The following is a 17,056-nucleotide window of genomic DNA, read 5'->3' on the forward strand; positions in this document are numbered from 1 at the left end:
AAAATCATGAAAAAAAAATCAAGCCATTGCCTCTACTCTCAAACACTGTGGGTGTGTATGCTGAAAGTGTGAAACCACACCCCGCTAAAAGATGGATTGTACTTCGGCTAGCATTTTTTTTGTGTCTGCACATCCCTCCATGCTGGGACGAGAGGCGCTAGCCACCAAATAGCTTGCAAGCTAACAGATTTCCGTGGCTCCTCTTCGGCGGCGGATGGCCAACAGGCTCACTGCGACCTCACCTCGTCACTTGGAAATTTTAAATTATGACACCGAGCTGTTCTGTAAATTGTGGCATTTTTGGGGTGTAGGCGTAGCTTGCTAAATACATGCTGCAGTGGGAGAAACAGGTATAGTAATAGCAATTAAGTAACTCCCAATAGCACCAGATAATCACTGATGTGAACGAAGGCACTCAAGTTCGTAAATAGTCGGAGAGGGTCGACTCATGGCGGACACAGGAAAATAAAATTAGATTAACCTGTAAATTGAATAAGTCATGTTCAAAGTTTGCAGGTGGGTACTGACTACTACATGCACTTGAATGTGATTGGTTTGTTGAGAACAAAGCCATAAAAAGAAGGATATGCAGGTGCATGCAGAAACAAAAACTTTTTGCTGCTTTTTTCCTACCACTGAAGGAACCGGTATTTCAACTTAAAGTATGATTACTTTTCACATTGATGTGGAAAAGGTTTTGGCATGTTTTGATGACAGGGTATTTTGTTACATTACAAAAATGTTGAATTTTAAAAAGGGATGTAAACTTTCATTAGCCAATTTAATTAACAGAGAAGGGTGATGTTGCATCGCATTAAAGCAAAACTTGAGCCTAGTTAAACTATTTTTGCAGATGCCTATGGAATGAGCCACCTGTTTTGGCAACTCGAGTGCGTAGATGGCAGATGTGCACTTTCAATAAGTCAGATTGATGTCATTCTTGCATTTTTTCCCTCTCGGTTAATGTGTGTGGTTCCAAGGGGATTTCCATCAAACAGCCAGTTTTGCAACTTTTACTGTTCTCCAGCCAAATTATATAGGGGCCGCATTTGGCTGTGACTGACTTTTTAAAATGTTTTATATCCCCTTCTGGAAACCACTGCTGCAGCTTCAATCGCACACACATACGCATTAACGCTCCGTATCACGAGATAGTTGATGTGAATGATTTAAGTGTTAATGGGTCCAAATCTCTAACAATGAGTCATCCACTAATTGCTTCAGTCAGTCATAACTACGGAACCTTGCTGTAGATTACGTCATGACGCAGTCTGTGTGTGTGTGTGTGTGTGTGTGTGTGTGTGTGTGTGTGTGTGTGTAAAAGAGAGTTTGGCTTCTTGGCGATGGGTCTATGGGGAAACATGAAGAAATGTAGGGGGAGACAGAGGAACAATTAATGTCCAGACACAAGCGTATCTCTATTATTGACGAGGACAGGGAGAGGATGTATATCTCAATAATGGGCGTGGGTGTGTATGTATCTATGTTAGTCCCACAGACATGTGAATGTGTCTGGGTCCACTGGGTCAGGAGTGATCCCATCTTGTCTGACTTGGGGATTATAACCCCATGACCTGCAGCGAGGCTAAGCTTAAATACACACACAGACACACATGTACACACAAACTATTATATGGAAGCCAGTGAGTTCTGGATCACAGTTTTTAGTTTTACTATAAAACAATTAAGGGGGCAATAAAATGCTAAGTAATAAGTAGGGGGACAAGGTAGATATTCTCGGTTAAATATTGGTACGATCGCTTTGCATTTGCTTCTTCTCTCTCAACATGCATTTATGATCTCTTGACCCTGCCTCTCCAACTCTTGTAGCTCTTCTGGGACATTAGCAGGAGCCAGATTCCATTCTCTTACATTAGATTCAGCTCATTTGCACTCTTTCAGCGCTCTTCTTGTCCTTCTATGGTACGGATGTAAAACAGAGTTAGGTCTTAATCCCCAGAATAACATGGTAAATTAGGAGTTTTATGATCAGAGAAAACTATCAGCAGATGTTAGTAAGCTTCAGAGCTTGATGGTTGTGTCTGTATTTACGGAAGGTTCTAGTGAATTTATGTGATGTCATGTATTTATCTATGCAACGCAATTCAAGACAGTACACCTATATGACTTGTTTCTCACCACATCTTGCTTCACCCGTTGTTACTATTACACATATATCTATATCTGGCCACCGATCCATAATCATTTTACCACCCTACAGAACATGAAAAGTCTTCCATCACATGTTGCTCTTTCAAAAACTGTCCCCATCTTTCTTCAACAGCATAAGCCACACTCGCATCCCTATTATTTGCCCCTGAAGTCAAATGTTTGCGACCAAAGTATTCTCTTAATCGCTCCTTGGATCTGTACATTCCTTATATCAAACTTGTCTAACAACTCCTACCTATTTTTTTTTTTTTTCCCCCCAAGGGAATCATTTTCCATATCCAGGACAATAGGATATTTGTACCCCTTAGGGGTGAGTGAATCGCAGTCACCAATAGGCTTCATGTGATCATCAACGATGGTTTCTGTCGCCTATAACCATGCATCTCCATCTTTCCTAATATAGTTATCCAGTGACGTCATGCACCTCTGGACACACCAGCAGCCGCCATGTTGGGGGTTAATGGATTGTTTTGTTCCAATGCTTAGTGAGTGTTTGAATAGATAATTTGATAGCCAAAAAGTAAAAAAATAAAAAATAAAAAATAAATAAAAAAGTGTCAATTACTGTGCAGTGTTTAGCTGCAACAATACAGGTGGGAGGGACAACGTCTCATTTTACCATTGACCAGTGAACATTTGTCGAGGAAAAGATGGAGATTATGGCTTTCATGAATCAGCAAAACTGATCTAACTCTGACCACTTTGTTGAAGGTAAGCTACAATACTTAGCAACGTTAGAAAACGTTACATACAGTGTATATAGTTCAATTTTTAAATGTTTACGTTTTGGTAATTTCTCTGATAACTCTGATTTATAAAAATATATTATGTTGGATATCGGTCGATTGCTGCCATGGTATTATATCAAACGTAAATAAGCGCCAAAAAATGTAGTATTCTTTGATGACCACAAAGCTGATTCCCACCATGCTAACCACTATTCAGCCTTGTGGCTACTGTTAGACAATCAGTGCTGTTTTAGCTAAAGTGAGCAAAGCTGTCAACTATTCCAGCTCATTGTGTGAAACGGTTTCCATTTTATTTCTGCTCGTCTTCACATGCAGTTAAGTGGTGATGAGATGTTTGAATTGTGTAGGAATTAGTTGTTTATGGCAGCCACTTTGTCATCATACCATGTCTTTGCCACTGCATCCAAAGCTTCTCCATACTCTTGTCAGCTTTTTAGCCCTCACCTTTGCACATCTAAGGAGACTGGAAAATGTATAACAACACTGCTATTAACTGATTAGGGTTATACAGGAAAAACGAACCGACAAAAACAAACGAGTTGGTTTACTAGTCTTTCTGTTTGAAGCCTAGCACATCCCCTCGACCACCAACAGGGCGAACAAACATACCGCTCACGTGATCAAGTCGACTTCTTCTTGAGCAGACTTCTCAATCTCTTGTGAGAACATCAAAGTACCACTTTCATCAAGAGAACCACAAAACGGCAAGCGATGTCCTGACAACTCTCTACTGCCTTTTTCTCTGTACAGCAGAGCCTTTCCTAATGCCAGGTGCATTATTCTTGTACTCTCTCACCTTGACGAATGCATTATATTTCTGGCTGGACTACCTGCTTCCGCTATCAAACTGCAGGTCATTCAGAGTTCTGCTATATTCATCTGGTGTTCAAGTAATCTAAATTTATTCTCAAAACTCAATCCCCTTTTATGGTCCCGTCACCAGCTCCCAATCTGTGTATGTGTCTGATTTAAGACACTGATAGTCTAACAGTCAATCTACGTTCCTACCCTCACCTATGGTTACGAGCTGTGGGTCGTGACCGAAAGAACAAGACCCCGGATACAAGCGGCCGAAATGAGTTTCCTCCGCAGGATATCCGGGCTCTCCCTTAGAGATAGGGTGAGAAGCTCGGTCATCAGAGGGTCTCAGAGTGGAGCCGCTGCTCCTCCACATCGAGAGGAGGCAGATGAGGTGGCTGGGGCATCTGATTCGGATGCCTCCCGGACGCCTCCCTGGTGAGGTGTTCCGGGCATCGTCCCACCGGGAGGAGACCCTGGGGACGACCCAGGACACGCCGGAGAGACTACGTCCTCCGGCTGGTCTGGGAACGCCTCCGGATCACCCCGGAAGAGCTGGATGAAGTGGCTGGGGAGAGGGAAGTCTTGGCATCCCTGCTAAAGCTACTGCCCCCGCGACCCGACCTCGGATAAGCGGTAGAAATGGATGGATGGATACTCTAAGTTAGTATATCACACTAATCATTAGAACCATCTATCAGTGGTTAAATTCCAAAGCAAACAGAGTCAAGTGCGTTCATTACTTTCTTTATTCAGTCAGTGAGGGCATAGAATGTCTCTTCAACATGCAGTTTGTTCAATGACGACACAGATAATGCATTTGAAACTAACAAAGACAAGCAGATGAATATCCTCTGGCAAATGGGGGAAAAACTATTTTAGTCTTCATATACTGCCATACTGAATATAGCAACACATTAATAACATAAAAGTGAAGATTGTACATCTTCACTTTTGAGGTTACTTCAAAGGTGCCACAATGTAGTGTGCTACATTTTACTGTACTCTATTTTCCCTGTGTGAGTGATTAAAAACATAGACAGATAACAATGGATAAACCCATCAACTACTTCATGAAAAAAAATCTGGAAAATCCTATTCAAAGTACACATTCCCTTCAATCTATAATGTGCAATTTATCAATTGATGTTTGAGCCACTGTGGTAAACAGTGTACAAACAAATCTCTTAACCCTGTCGGTAACAATGAGCTACACTCAGGCACAATGTTTATTGCAGTCTATTCCCATGAAAGATAGAGAGGTTTCATCCTATGCATGTACAAAAGCCAAAGATAGGACCGCTATTTTATTTTATAATGGCTGAGATCACATGGGCAGATTGGAGGTTGCAAAGTAAAGGGTTGTGTGCTTATGCACTTGTATAGAACTAAGGGCAGGGAGGAAGGGGAGAGAGGTTTTGTCTGCCTCAGAATGACCATAAAAGGTCTGATAAAATATGTATTATTCGAGGTTTGTGGCATATCCATAAAACTGTAGGCTTTTCTAACATGACTGAAAGTAGAACTAGCAAATTGAATGATTCCCTCTAACCAAGCTTGGCAATGATTGAGGTCTTTAGGCTAGGGAAATGTACATACAAATCAGTAGATCTGGTTAGCGCCAATAATCAAATCATTATTGGTCAAACTAAATCATACTGTAGCACACATAATGAGCCGAAACATACTGCATATACAAATGTGAGGAATGGTGTTGAAGAGCTAGAAACAAAAACTTAGTTCAATTCATAAAGGGATGTAGTTTGGCAGCGCTGTCCACAGGAAGAAAAACTGTATGCCCACAGTTTAGGGTGTCTATTGTTTAAAGTGAGAGAGGAAATAAGGATATTAGAATTTTATTCTTTCAAACAAGCATTTTATGGGAATTGTGGGATGGGATTTTCCCAATTTGTGAGTCACACAATAGTGACGAGCAGAGAAGTAACACTGGACGCCGTTCAGAAGACTGAAACCTTGAACTGAAAGAGAAACAAGCCCAGAAACAAACACACACACGCACACAAACACACACACATACGCACGCGCACACTCATTCCAAACGGAAATCTGTATCAAATCTGGAAGCACACACAACTTGCAAAACAGTCTACACTTTGTACTGGGAATTCTGTCTTAATCAACAGGATATAATACAAGGTTAACTTAAAATAGCACGACTGACAATGGGCACATGTTGGCCTTGCATTGTGCCATGTCCCAAAAGTCCTAAGTTAATGAAACAGCTATTTGTCATCAATAAGAACATGTGTAATGCAGACATGTCGAATCCAAGAATATGTCAACAACGCACAGCTAAAGCAATATTTTTTAGATTGAAATATCCAATTACTTTCAAACTAACACTTCTGAGATAAACTAGTTGCATCATGACAGCTCTCAAATGATGAACACATACTGTACTGAATTGATTGCTCCCTACGGCTATTCTGACAAAAGAATAACTATTTTTTTATATGTGGAGAGTGAACCCTTGGTATTCTATATTTTTGTTTTGCATTTGAAGACAAAGTGGAAAAAGGTGATGATGCAGCATTACAAAACACAGGACCCTAAAAGTAAGCTTGACATGACGTTTTATTGTTTTCAATTTGTAATATTGCCAAGTACCTTGTATGACTTGTCTATGGACTTACATAATGAACAATTCTAAATTATTTAAAACAAGGTGTTTAAAAGTTTCATGATAAAACACTTTTTTACCCCTGGATGGATTTATATACTTGTAAATGAACACATACTGTATGTACAGGTTCTTATTTAGACTAACTTTGCAGCCGACTATTGTCACTTTCATACGTCCTTCGTTTGATGTCTTGTACAGGGTGTCCTCGGTTTACGATGGTAGTGTTATACGACATTTGGAATTTACGAAAGGGAGGACAATGAAATAGTTTTCACAGTGAAGTATGGCTATGTTGTCACACAGTACAAGAAACCACACTCAGTTACCGCCGTACTTAAGTACTTATAGGCTGTTTTTAAAACAAATATTTACTCTAATTACAATTTTACTACTGCATTAATGTAGGTTAGTAGTTGTCCACGGTGCAGTCAGATTTCTTTATCGTTTATCGACCGTAATCTTTCAGTCCAGTAGCTGAAACCTTGAATGACTATGAAATTATATTTTCATCAACTTGCCCCTAGTGGGGCAGTATTACCCAGAATTCTGAACTATGCTAAGAGGAACAATTTATCTTCGTCTTTGATCATTTTGCTAATCTTCTTCTTTCTTCTTTTCCTTTCGGCTTGTCCCGTTAGGGGTCGCAACAGCGCGTCATCCTTTTCCATGTAAGCCTATCTCCTGCATCCTCCTCTCGAACACCAACTGCCATCATGTCTTCCCTCACGACATCCATCCACCTTCTCTTTGGTCTTCCTCTAGCTCTCTTGCCTGGCAGCTCCATCCTCATCATCCTTCTACCAATATACTCACTATTTCTCCTCTGGACGTGTCCAAACCATCGAAGTCTGCTCTCTCTAACTTTGTCTCCAAAACATCGTACCTTAGCTGTCCCTCTGATGAGCTCATTTCTAATTTTATCCAACCTTGTCACTCCGAGAGCGAACCTCAACATCTTCATTTCCGCCACCTCCAACTCTGCTTCCTGTTGTCTCTTCAGTGCCACTGTCTCTAATCCGTACATCATGGCTGGCCTCACCACTGTTTTATAAACTTTGCCCTTCAGCCTAGCAGAGACTCTTCTGTCACATAACACACCTGACACCTTCCTCCACCCGTTCCAACCTGCTTGGACCCGTTTCTTCACTTCCTGACCACACTCACCATTGCTCTGGACGGTTGACCCCAAGTATTTAAAGTCCTCCACCCTTGCTATTTCTTCTACCTGTAGCCTCACTCTTCCCCCACCAGCCCTCTCATTCATGCACATATATTCTGTCTTACTTCGGCTAATCTTCATTCTTCTTCTTTCCAATCCATGCCTCCATCTTTGCTGCTTTCACTGCAGATAACAATGTCATCTGCAAACATCATGGTCCACAGGGATTCCAGTCTAACCTCATCTGTCAGCCTATCCATCACCACTGCAAAAAGAAAGGGGCTCAGGGATGATCCCTGATGCAGTCCCATGTCCACCTTAAATTCTTCTGTTACACCTACAGCACACCTCACCTCTGTTCTGCTGCCCTCGTACATGTCCTGTATTATTCTAACATACTTCTCTGCCACTCCAGACTTCCGCATGCAGTGCCACAGTTCCTCTCTGGGTACTCTGTCATAGGCTTACTCTAGATCTACAAAGACACTATGTAGCTCCTTCTGACCTTCTCTGTACTTTTCCAACAACATCCTCAAGGCAAATAATGCATCTGTGGTACTCTTTCTAGGCATGAAACCATACTGTTGCTCGCAAATACTCACTTCTGTCCTGAGTCTAGCCTCCACGACTCTTTTCCCATAACTTCATTGTGTGGCTCACCAACTCCTCTATAGTTCCCACAGCTCTGCACATCACCTTTGTTCTTTAAAATGGGCACCAGTACACTTTTCCTCCATTTCTCAGGCATCTTCTCACGCACTAGAATTCTATTGAACAAGCTGGTCAAAAACTCCACAGCCACCTCTCCTAGATGCTTCCATACCTCCACAGGAATGTCATCAGGACCAACTGTCTTTCCATTTTTCATCCTCTTTAATACCTTTCCAACTTCCTCCTTACTAATCATTGCCACTTCCTGGTCTACCACACTTGTCTCTTCTACTCTCCCTTCTCTATCATTTTCCTCATTCATCAACTCTTCGAAGTATTCTTTCCATCTTGCTAGCACACTGCTGGCACCAGTCAACATATTTCCATCTCTATCTTTAATCACCCTAACCTGCTGCACATCCTTCCCATCTCTATCCCTCTGTCTGGCCAGCCTGTATAGATCCTTTTCTCCTTCTTTAGTGTCCAACCTGCCATACATGTCATCATATGCCTCTTGTTTGGCCTTTGCCACCTCTACTTTTGCCCTGTGTCGCATCTCAATGTATTCCTTTCCCCTCTCCTCGGTCCTCTCAGTGTCCCACTTCTTGTTAGCTAACCTTTTTCCTTTTATGATTTCCTGTACTGTGAGGTTCCACCACCAAGTCTCCTTCTCTCCTTTCCTGCCAGAGGATACACCAAGTACTCTCCTGCCTGCCTCTCTGATCACCTTGGCTGCAGTGGTCCAGTCTTCTGGAAGCTCCTCCAGTCCACCGAGAGCCTGTCTCACCTCTTCCCGAAAAGCTGCCCAACACTCGTCCTGTCTCAGCTTCCACCACATGGTTCTCTGCTCTGCCTAAGTCTTCTCACCACCACCAGAGTCATTTTACACACCACCATCCTATGCTGTCTAGCCACACTCTCCCCTACCACTACCTTACAGTTGGTAACCTCCTTCAGATTACATCGTCTGCACAAGATGTAATCCACCTGCGTGCTTCTACCTCCGCTCTCGTAGGTCACCCTATGTTCGTGCCTCTTCTGGAAAAAAAGTGTTCACTACAGCCATTTGCATCCTTGTTGCAAAATCTACCACCATCTGTCCCTCCAAGTTCCTTTCCTGGATGCCGTACTTACCCATCACTTCTTCATCACCCCTATTACCTTCACCAACATGTCCATTACAATCTGCACCAATTACAACTCTTTCTCTGTCTGGGATGCTCAGAACTACTTCGTCTAGCTCCTTCCAGAATTTCTCTTTCACCTCTAGGTCACATCCTACCTGTGGGGCATAGCCACTAATCACATTACACATAACACCCTCAATTTCAAGTTTCAGCCTCATCACTCGATCTGATACTCTTTTCACCTCCAAGACATTCTTAGCCAAATCTTCATTTAAAATAACCCCGACTCCATTTCTCCTCCCATCTACACCATGGTAAAATAATTTAAACCCTGCCCCTAAACTTCTAGCCTTACTGCCTTTCCACCTTTTCTCCTGGACACACAATAGATCAACCTTTCTCCTTATCATTATGTCAACCAACTCCCGAGATTTTCCTGTCATAGTCCCAACATTCAAAGTCCCCACATTCAATTCTAGGCTCTGTGCTTTCCTCTTCTCTTTCTGCCGAAGAACCCGCTTTCCACCTCTTCTTCTTCTTCTTTGACTTCGACCCACAGTAGCTAAATTTCCAACGGCGCCCTGCAGGTTGACAGCGCCGGTGGCGGACGTTGTTAAACCGGGCCACGACCGATCCGGTATGGAATTCTTTGGATGAACGCCCACATTTGTTTGACAAAGTTTTAAGTCGGACGCCCTTCCTGATGCAACCCTCTCCATTAACCGGGCCTGGGACCGGCCTACAGTTTGCACCGTCTTGTGCCCCCCATAGTGCTGCATTTTTTATCATTCTGCTAATACCCTTCCAAAACAAACAACTAACAAGATAACATAGGTGACAAATTAGATGTGCCATAAATGGGGGCGACTGGTAGCCTTTGTCCCCTTTTTGTAATCTCTCAAAGCTGAAAATGAATGTCAGCCTCTGAGGCATGTTAATTGGTCTCCCTACCTGATTTATAAACAATAACAAGAGTTTCTAATCTGGAGTCAAGTGTGGCTATTGATTCCATGGAGAAGGTGGTCGCCCTTGCTGTAACCAAACCAAATTACTTTGAGAACTAAATTTAAGTACGGCAGGCATAGCAGTGTGAATGCATTGACATTTAAATGATCTAAGTATATCGGCAAATGAAACCTTGTATATTATGTTTTCTTATCAAGACGTTCTGATTATAGCCATGGCCTCCAACTGAAGAATGGATTATTAACATGGTGGAAGGGGAAATGTTTTTAATAATTTTAGTCTAAAAAAGGAGGCAGGCTTTCTTTGATAACAGGAAAATATGAGTTCTTGCAACAAGAAATATACTGTATTTACCAAGACTGATTTGAATTATATCCAAGAATAGATTGCCATTCTTAGTTAACCTTACCTGCTACTGACAGTATTGTACAGCACAGAATAAGTTTCCAAGAATTCTCAGAAGTTCAAGTTATCTCAATAACCTACAGTTTTACAGCACATTTATTAAATAACACACACATACAACATCATAGTGGTTTGTCCGTCTATAGTAAAACAATATTGTATTGTTTGAAATGCAAGGTAATGCAAATTTAGTGTGGGGGGTGATTTCTTATTAGCACATTGATAATGTACTGTTATTCAAGAGATACGTTTGAGTCAACCTGAGATGTGGAGCTGTGAGGATGCAACAATGATCTTGTGATTTGAGCACTAACAGCTGGATGACAAGCAAAAAAAACGTATCTGTGAGGTTATTCTATTGTGCTATACTGTACATTGTATTCAGTGTGTAATTGTACATTAACACACATACTTGAGATCAATGGAAAAGTTGTAAAAAAACAAAATAAAAAATGCAATCCAACTCACACTGCCTACCGTGACAGAACTTTCCACTGTATTATAAAGTATCAGTTCTCCAGTCCTAATGCCCCTTTCAACTGACATCCATGGAGCAGGAGCGCTCTAATAGAGGATAAAATGCTATACAGTTATCATTTTGGTACCCGGGGGTTGGGAGTAAAAAAAACAAACAACAACAACATTGTATTTAACCCTTGAGGTCTGGCATTTGCAGACTCCCGCACGATGACATCTCATCTCATAGAGCGAGTGAGAGAGAATATTGAAAAGCTAATCAAATGGAAGGAAGACTTGTTTAAACATTTAGATCCTTACCCTTTCCTTTTCATTCCCTAGACGTCGAGGATCCACCTCTTCATACGGGGGTACCATTCCCTCTCTCTTTGCCTGCTGGTATTCTTTTCTTAGTTGTTGGATTCGGTCCATATTGCTGAAAACACACAGGAGAAACAGGAAACTCTTGAAACAATAATAATAACAATACATGTTATTGATAAGTGTCTTTCTAATTGCTCAAGGTCATCGTTTAAACTATGAAAATGTTTACAAAACACAATGCCAGTGAACAAATATACAGTATGGACAGACGAAAGGAACAGTGAGGTGGATGGAAAAGAAACATCTGTGATTGTAATAGGAAGATTGTGAATGGCGTTGAAAGAGCAAAATCTTTTAAGGATACGGTCGATGAACAGGAGTCAATTAAGATGCTAAAGATCAGGAGTGACTTGATTCGCCAATGGGGTTCTAGCTGCAGAATTCTAGACAAGTTTATGGAGAGATTGTGCCATACTGAAGTAAGGAGAAGAAAGCAGCAGCGGCCCTAGAACGGAACCTTGACCAGGTTGAAAAAGCTCCACATGGTCCCACAGATACACGCTACAATCACATAATTGACGTGAATAACTGCAACAAACATGGAAATGATTTCATAGCTACTGACGAAGAGAGACTGAAGAAAGGACAAACAACTAATGACAACGTTGTGGTAAGAAACAAGCAACATCATTGGCCAATGTGACCGCATGGCTTTCACTTTTACCCTAAACATAAAAATAAATGTATATTTAAACATCTTGTAAACTATTCTATTCTGTGTGTTTTAATGTTGGCTGAGCATTCTCAATGCAATAACTAGGTCTGTAGCCCAGTGACATTTTTCTTTCTGATAAAGAAAAGAGAGATAAATTATTTACTCTTGTGAGGTTACACCAATAATAATTTTATAAATGTATAAAATGAGTCGCAAAAATTTGGCATGGTGTTAATAAAGCTGATATTAATATTAAAATAATCTGTTCCATTAGTAATGGTATAAGAATTATAGATCTACAGTATAATCTTAAATAAGAAATGTCATTAAGACCTATGAATATTTACAGGGTTGATGATGAGTAAGAAAGCTCGCTTTAATGATACATATTCAAAATCTGTTTGAGATGAAATACGTATGGATGTGGTGAGGCTAGCAATAGTTTAGATCAATTGTAAATCATAAATATTGAATACACTGAAAAATATTCAGCCAAGAGATCTGCCAAATCCCAAATCATTTATAGCTTTCAACACGAGACATCATTATTTATTTAAAATTTAATGTCTGGTGGACCAAATAATAAACATAAATAGTAAGAAAAAAAAATACTCGAAACAATATAATTACCCCTTATTGAGCTTCATGTTTAATATGAACGATATCAGATGCTGTGCGAGTTTAGGATTCTTGTGTATATTATGACACAAAGTTTTAGTGGTGGGACTCAATTAAAAAACAAATAAATAAATCACCAATAAGAGGCATTTCAGTTCAAATACTTTATGGTGCACCCTTCCATTGAGACGTTAATTAATTGAAATGAAAGCATTAAATTCCTGGTCCTACTATATACAGTATATACTGTATACACAGTATTGGACCATCTTTTTTGGCACACAAGTAAATTTCTGAGAGAACAGTTCTTTTAGAAGAGAGAGTTGTAGTCTGTGTGTTGTCCCTGATGTCCAGTAGTAGAAGATCATTAAGCTCTGTGTCGTAAAAGGATGAACCAGACGAGAACACTGAAGACCGATCAATGTTATCTGTCTCTTCCTGTATCTTGTATCACTCTCACTCAGCTGTTCTCTCATACTGATTTCTAGTGGATATGGAACACACGCAACATACGTGTGCACTAAACCATATGGTAAGTTAACCACAAGTAAATAAGTGAATGATGTGTTAGCCATTGTTTTTAGACAATCCATCTCTCCAACCCTCCCACCGTTCTTCATCTCTTCATCATGTTTATTTCCATCTTCTCTGCCATGGCTCCTCCTCACTTCCCTCCCTCATCTCGACCTTCATCATTTGTGTCTCCATAATCTCCCTAGCTTGTGTTTTGCACTAATTAGCTGACATCTTCACTAATGAAGTTCGACAACAAAAGATGACCAAAGATGGCAGGTGGGTCAGAAAGGAACGGCACTGGAGAAAGGAAATGCGTGTAAAAGAGAAAGACACACTCGTACAGTGCGACTGTGTTATGAGATTTGTACTTATACTCTCGCAGGTTGTGCCAAGGCTCACTTTGCTCTTCAGGCTAACAGGAAGCGACACATGTTTTTAAAATGCAGCTGACAGGATATGACACCGCTCCTTTTGCAGCACCATATAAGCACGGAGAGTAATTACGCTTCTGTCAACTGCCATGACATCAATCGGAGTGGCTGTCTTAATGTCTGCATGTGCTACACTCAGTGGTAGAAAAGGCTGGCATCATGTCTCCACGGCGGTCTGGGTGTTTTATTCAACAATGAAAACTATACGCCATAAAATTATGTAGACAGGTCTTCTGCATGTTCATGAGCTGCTGCAGGTGGTAGAGTGGCTGGCATAAAAGTCTCTTAGGCATGGTTTCTGTCTACTTTACCCTTTGACATGGCAGAAGGTTTGTTAGTCCAATAAATCTACCAACAGGTACGTTTGTGGGTGAACAATTAAGCGTGTCCACTGTCCAAATATCCATCCATCCGTTATCCATTTTTCATACCGCTTAAACTCACTAGGGTCGCGCGCGAGCTGGAGCCTATCCCAGCTGACTCTGGGCGAGAGGCGGGGCACACCCTGAACTGGTCACCAGTCAATCGCAGTCTGTCCAAACATCCTTCCATTTTGTATATCATTTGTCCTCATTCATCTGAGAGTGATTGTCTATATGTGCCTTGTGATTGACTGGCAACAGGTCAAGAGTGTAGGGTTAGGGTTGGGGTTAACTCGCTTCTTTTGCTAAAGTCGGCTGCCTTCGGGTCACCTGTGACCCTGAACCTACTGGGGTAAAATACAGAAAACGCAGTTTACGCAATAGCCTATTGCCCCTTATGTGTCCAATGTTTTTAAAGGGATGATACAAAGATTACAAAAAAACAAACTGTCTGCATCAACAATAGGGCTGCAACAATTATACTAACAACTTGAATAACTCAATTACAAACAAAGTCGAAGCAAAATCTCTGCTTCAAAGCTTCGCAGGAAAAGGTTTTCCACATGGATTTATGTTACTGTAGATTCACGTACAAATATGTATAATATACAGTATGCGTGATGGTGGCAAACCAGGAGGAAAGGGTGCACAAAGGACAGAATGTTCAAAGCTTGGGATCATTCCACCCTTTGTTGTCAAGTTGTGTGAAGGGGACTAAACCTTGAAGTAAGATTATGACCATACATAGAATGCTTTCCTATCCACAGTGGTTAACATCTTGTGGATTTGCGTAACAATTATCATATACTTAAGTTGAATATCAATTTTAAAAATGCTTGTCAAGGTGCTATAGGTTTAATGATGGCAACAGATTGAAACAATCCTGTCTTGGTTCAATATCCATTTTTTTCTGATGGGGAATAATGGTATGGAATTCAAATAAATCAGGTTGATCTGGAACAGACTGTATTTGACCATAGACGTTCCATGGTAAACCTACCCTCAACACTGTCATCAAAAGTGAAACATAGCATTTTTATTGATTAAATCATTGTCGAAAATGTCTTGGTGCAAAAAAACACAAGACTACTCATTTGTCTGTCCACGAGTGCCTCTATAGCCCTTTGAAATGAACGGCGTGTCCTTCTATCAACCCAAGAATAAAGTCCCCGCCTGTGTGTGCTTTTATAATGTAGAATTGTAGGCGGATGTGCTTTACATGAAATGTATTTTTCATTGCGGACTACTTGTGCAAATAGAGGAGGAAATCATAAATGGGAGGAAGAAAGTGCAACAGGGTGAAGAGAGGCCTAGAAAGGCTTCATTGAAGGAAGGAGAGCAAGGGGGTGGAAAGGAAGGCAGATGAGTGCCTCTTGAGAGCTTTCCTTATTAGCCAGGCTGAATCATTCACTTTGAGTCCAGGAAAACACACATGCAGGCCCTTTTCACAACGACTCCCCATCGCTTGCCCCCACCCCTCCCCCCCACCTCTTCTCATTCCTCTCTTTTATTCCTCTGTACATTCTCTGCAGCCAGCATCTCAATTTAGTTGATCCCCTATTTTTCTCCACTTTCACATCTCTCTTCCCAGTCGACTTTGCCCTTTTAGCTCTCAACACTCAATGACCCCAATATCAGCATCTGCTTAATAATCCCAACACATTCACGTAATTCTTCTTCCCTACAGTGTTCCTCGCTAGTCGCTACTGTTTATTTATGTGGGCCCATTCCGGTCTCATTTAAACCCCCAAATGTTTCCCCAAGAATCCCCCTTACAGTCATTCCTATGCTCTAAACGCACATTGTCTCTTCCATTTCCTCAAAATCTCTCTCACACACTGTTCAATCTTTTCTGTCTTTTTCTCTAACCCTTATTCAATCTCTATATTCTGTGGCTTTTTCATGCTTTTAGAACTAAATCCCCCCTTTTCTCAACCACTTCCTTTTAATACTTTGTTCCTTTAGCTCGGAACACTCATTCTAGCTCTTTCTTCTACATAGCTATTTTCTGCTTCCTCCTTTCCCTGTTTTCTTTTCTTTAACTTCCCTTCTCTTTATTCCTAATCCTACTTGACCTTCCATTTGGCCTCCCTTTACTTTCAAGACACTTCAAATCCCTCTTCTTGCACATACTCACAATGGTCCTTGAACCTCCTTAGCGGTTACATTTTTCAACTAAAAATGCATCTAAATTTTCTACTGGATTCCAATATGCAATAAAAACAATGTGTCGCAGTGGGTTATGACTATCAAGAGTTTCTAATTTCTTACTTTTTTTTTTTTTTTTTTACAATTGAAAACAAATCGCATTATCGAACGCAATTTGTACCAACATTTGCTTGACATTTCACGCCTTCTTTTAAACTAAATTACAAGTAATCCTCGATCCATCCATTTTTATACTGCTAATCTCGAGAGGGGTTGGACTCTCTTTCTCTCTTTTCACTCTGGAGTTGCCCACGGTGACAGGCGCCAGGCAGGTGTGGGTATACTTATTGCCCCCCGGCTCGGCGCCTGTATGTTGGGGTTCACGCTGGTGGACGAGAGAGTAGCCTCTCTCCGCCTTCGGGTCCAAACAGAAGTTCAGAGTACCCACCCTGCTTGGAGTCCTTGGAGCGGGTGCTGGAGAGCGCTCCCGCTGGGGACTCCATCGTTCTGCTGAGGGAGTTCAGTGCTCACGTGTGCAATGACAGTGAGACCTGGAAGGGCGTGATTGGGAGGAACGCCCCCCCCCCCCCCGATCAGAATGCAAGCGGTGTTCTGTTATTGGACTTCTGTGCTCATCACGGATTTTCCATAACGAACAGGGTCTGCTGGGAACGTCTGGCAGAATCCCCTGTCAGAAGGAGTTTAAATTCCCACCTCCGACAAACCTTGCTCATGTTCCGGGAGAGGCGGGGGACATCGAGTCCGAGTGGACCATGTTCCGTGCCTCCATTGCTGAGGTGGTCGGTGCCTGTCGT

The 17,056-nt window shown here is 41.4% G+C and overlaps 1 protein-coding gene across 4 annotated transcripts in view; it reads right to left on the reverse strand.

The window, feature by feature from the left end:
- pard3bb (par-3 family cell polarity regulator beta b) overlaps positions 1–17,056 on the reverse strand; it is a 146,755-nt gene that overhangs the window by 38,779 nt on the left and 90,920 nt on the right. For 3 of the 4 annotated variants that reach the window (XM_061691603.1, XM_061691602.1, XM_061691605.1), the window contains exon 23: positions 11,449–11,563. In XM_061691603.1, coding sequence (XP_061547587.1) covers positions 11,449–11,563 — 115 coding nt within the window. Of the gene's footprint in view, positions 1–4,487; positions 5,699–11,448; positions 11,564–17,056 lie in introns of those variants that run through there. The other variant, XM_061691606.1, reaches the window with a different exon arrangement.

This window comes from Phycodurus eques, chromosome 12 (assembly GCF_024500275.1).
Source record: "Phycodurus eques isolate BA_2022a chromosome 12, UOR_Pequ_1.1, whole genome shotgun sequence".
Taxonomy (NCBI): Eukaryota; Metazoa; Chordata; class Actinopteri; order Syngnathiformes; family Syngnathidae; genus Phycodurus; species Phycodurus eques.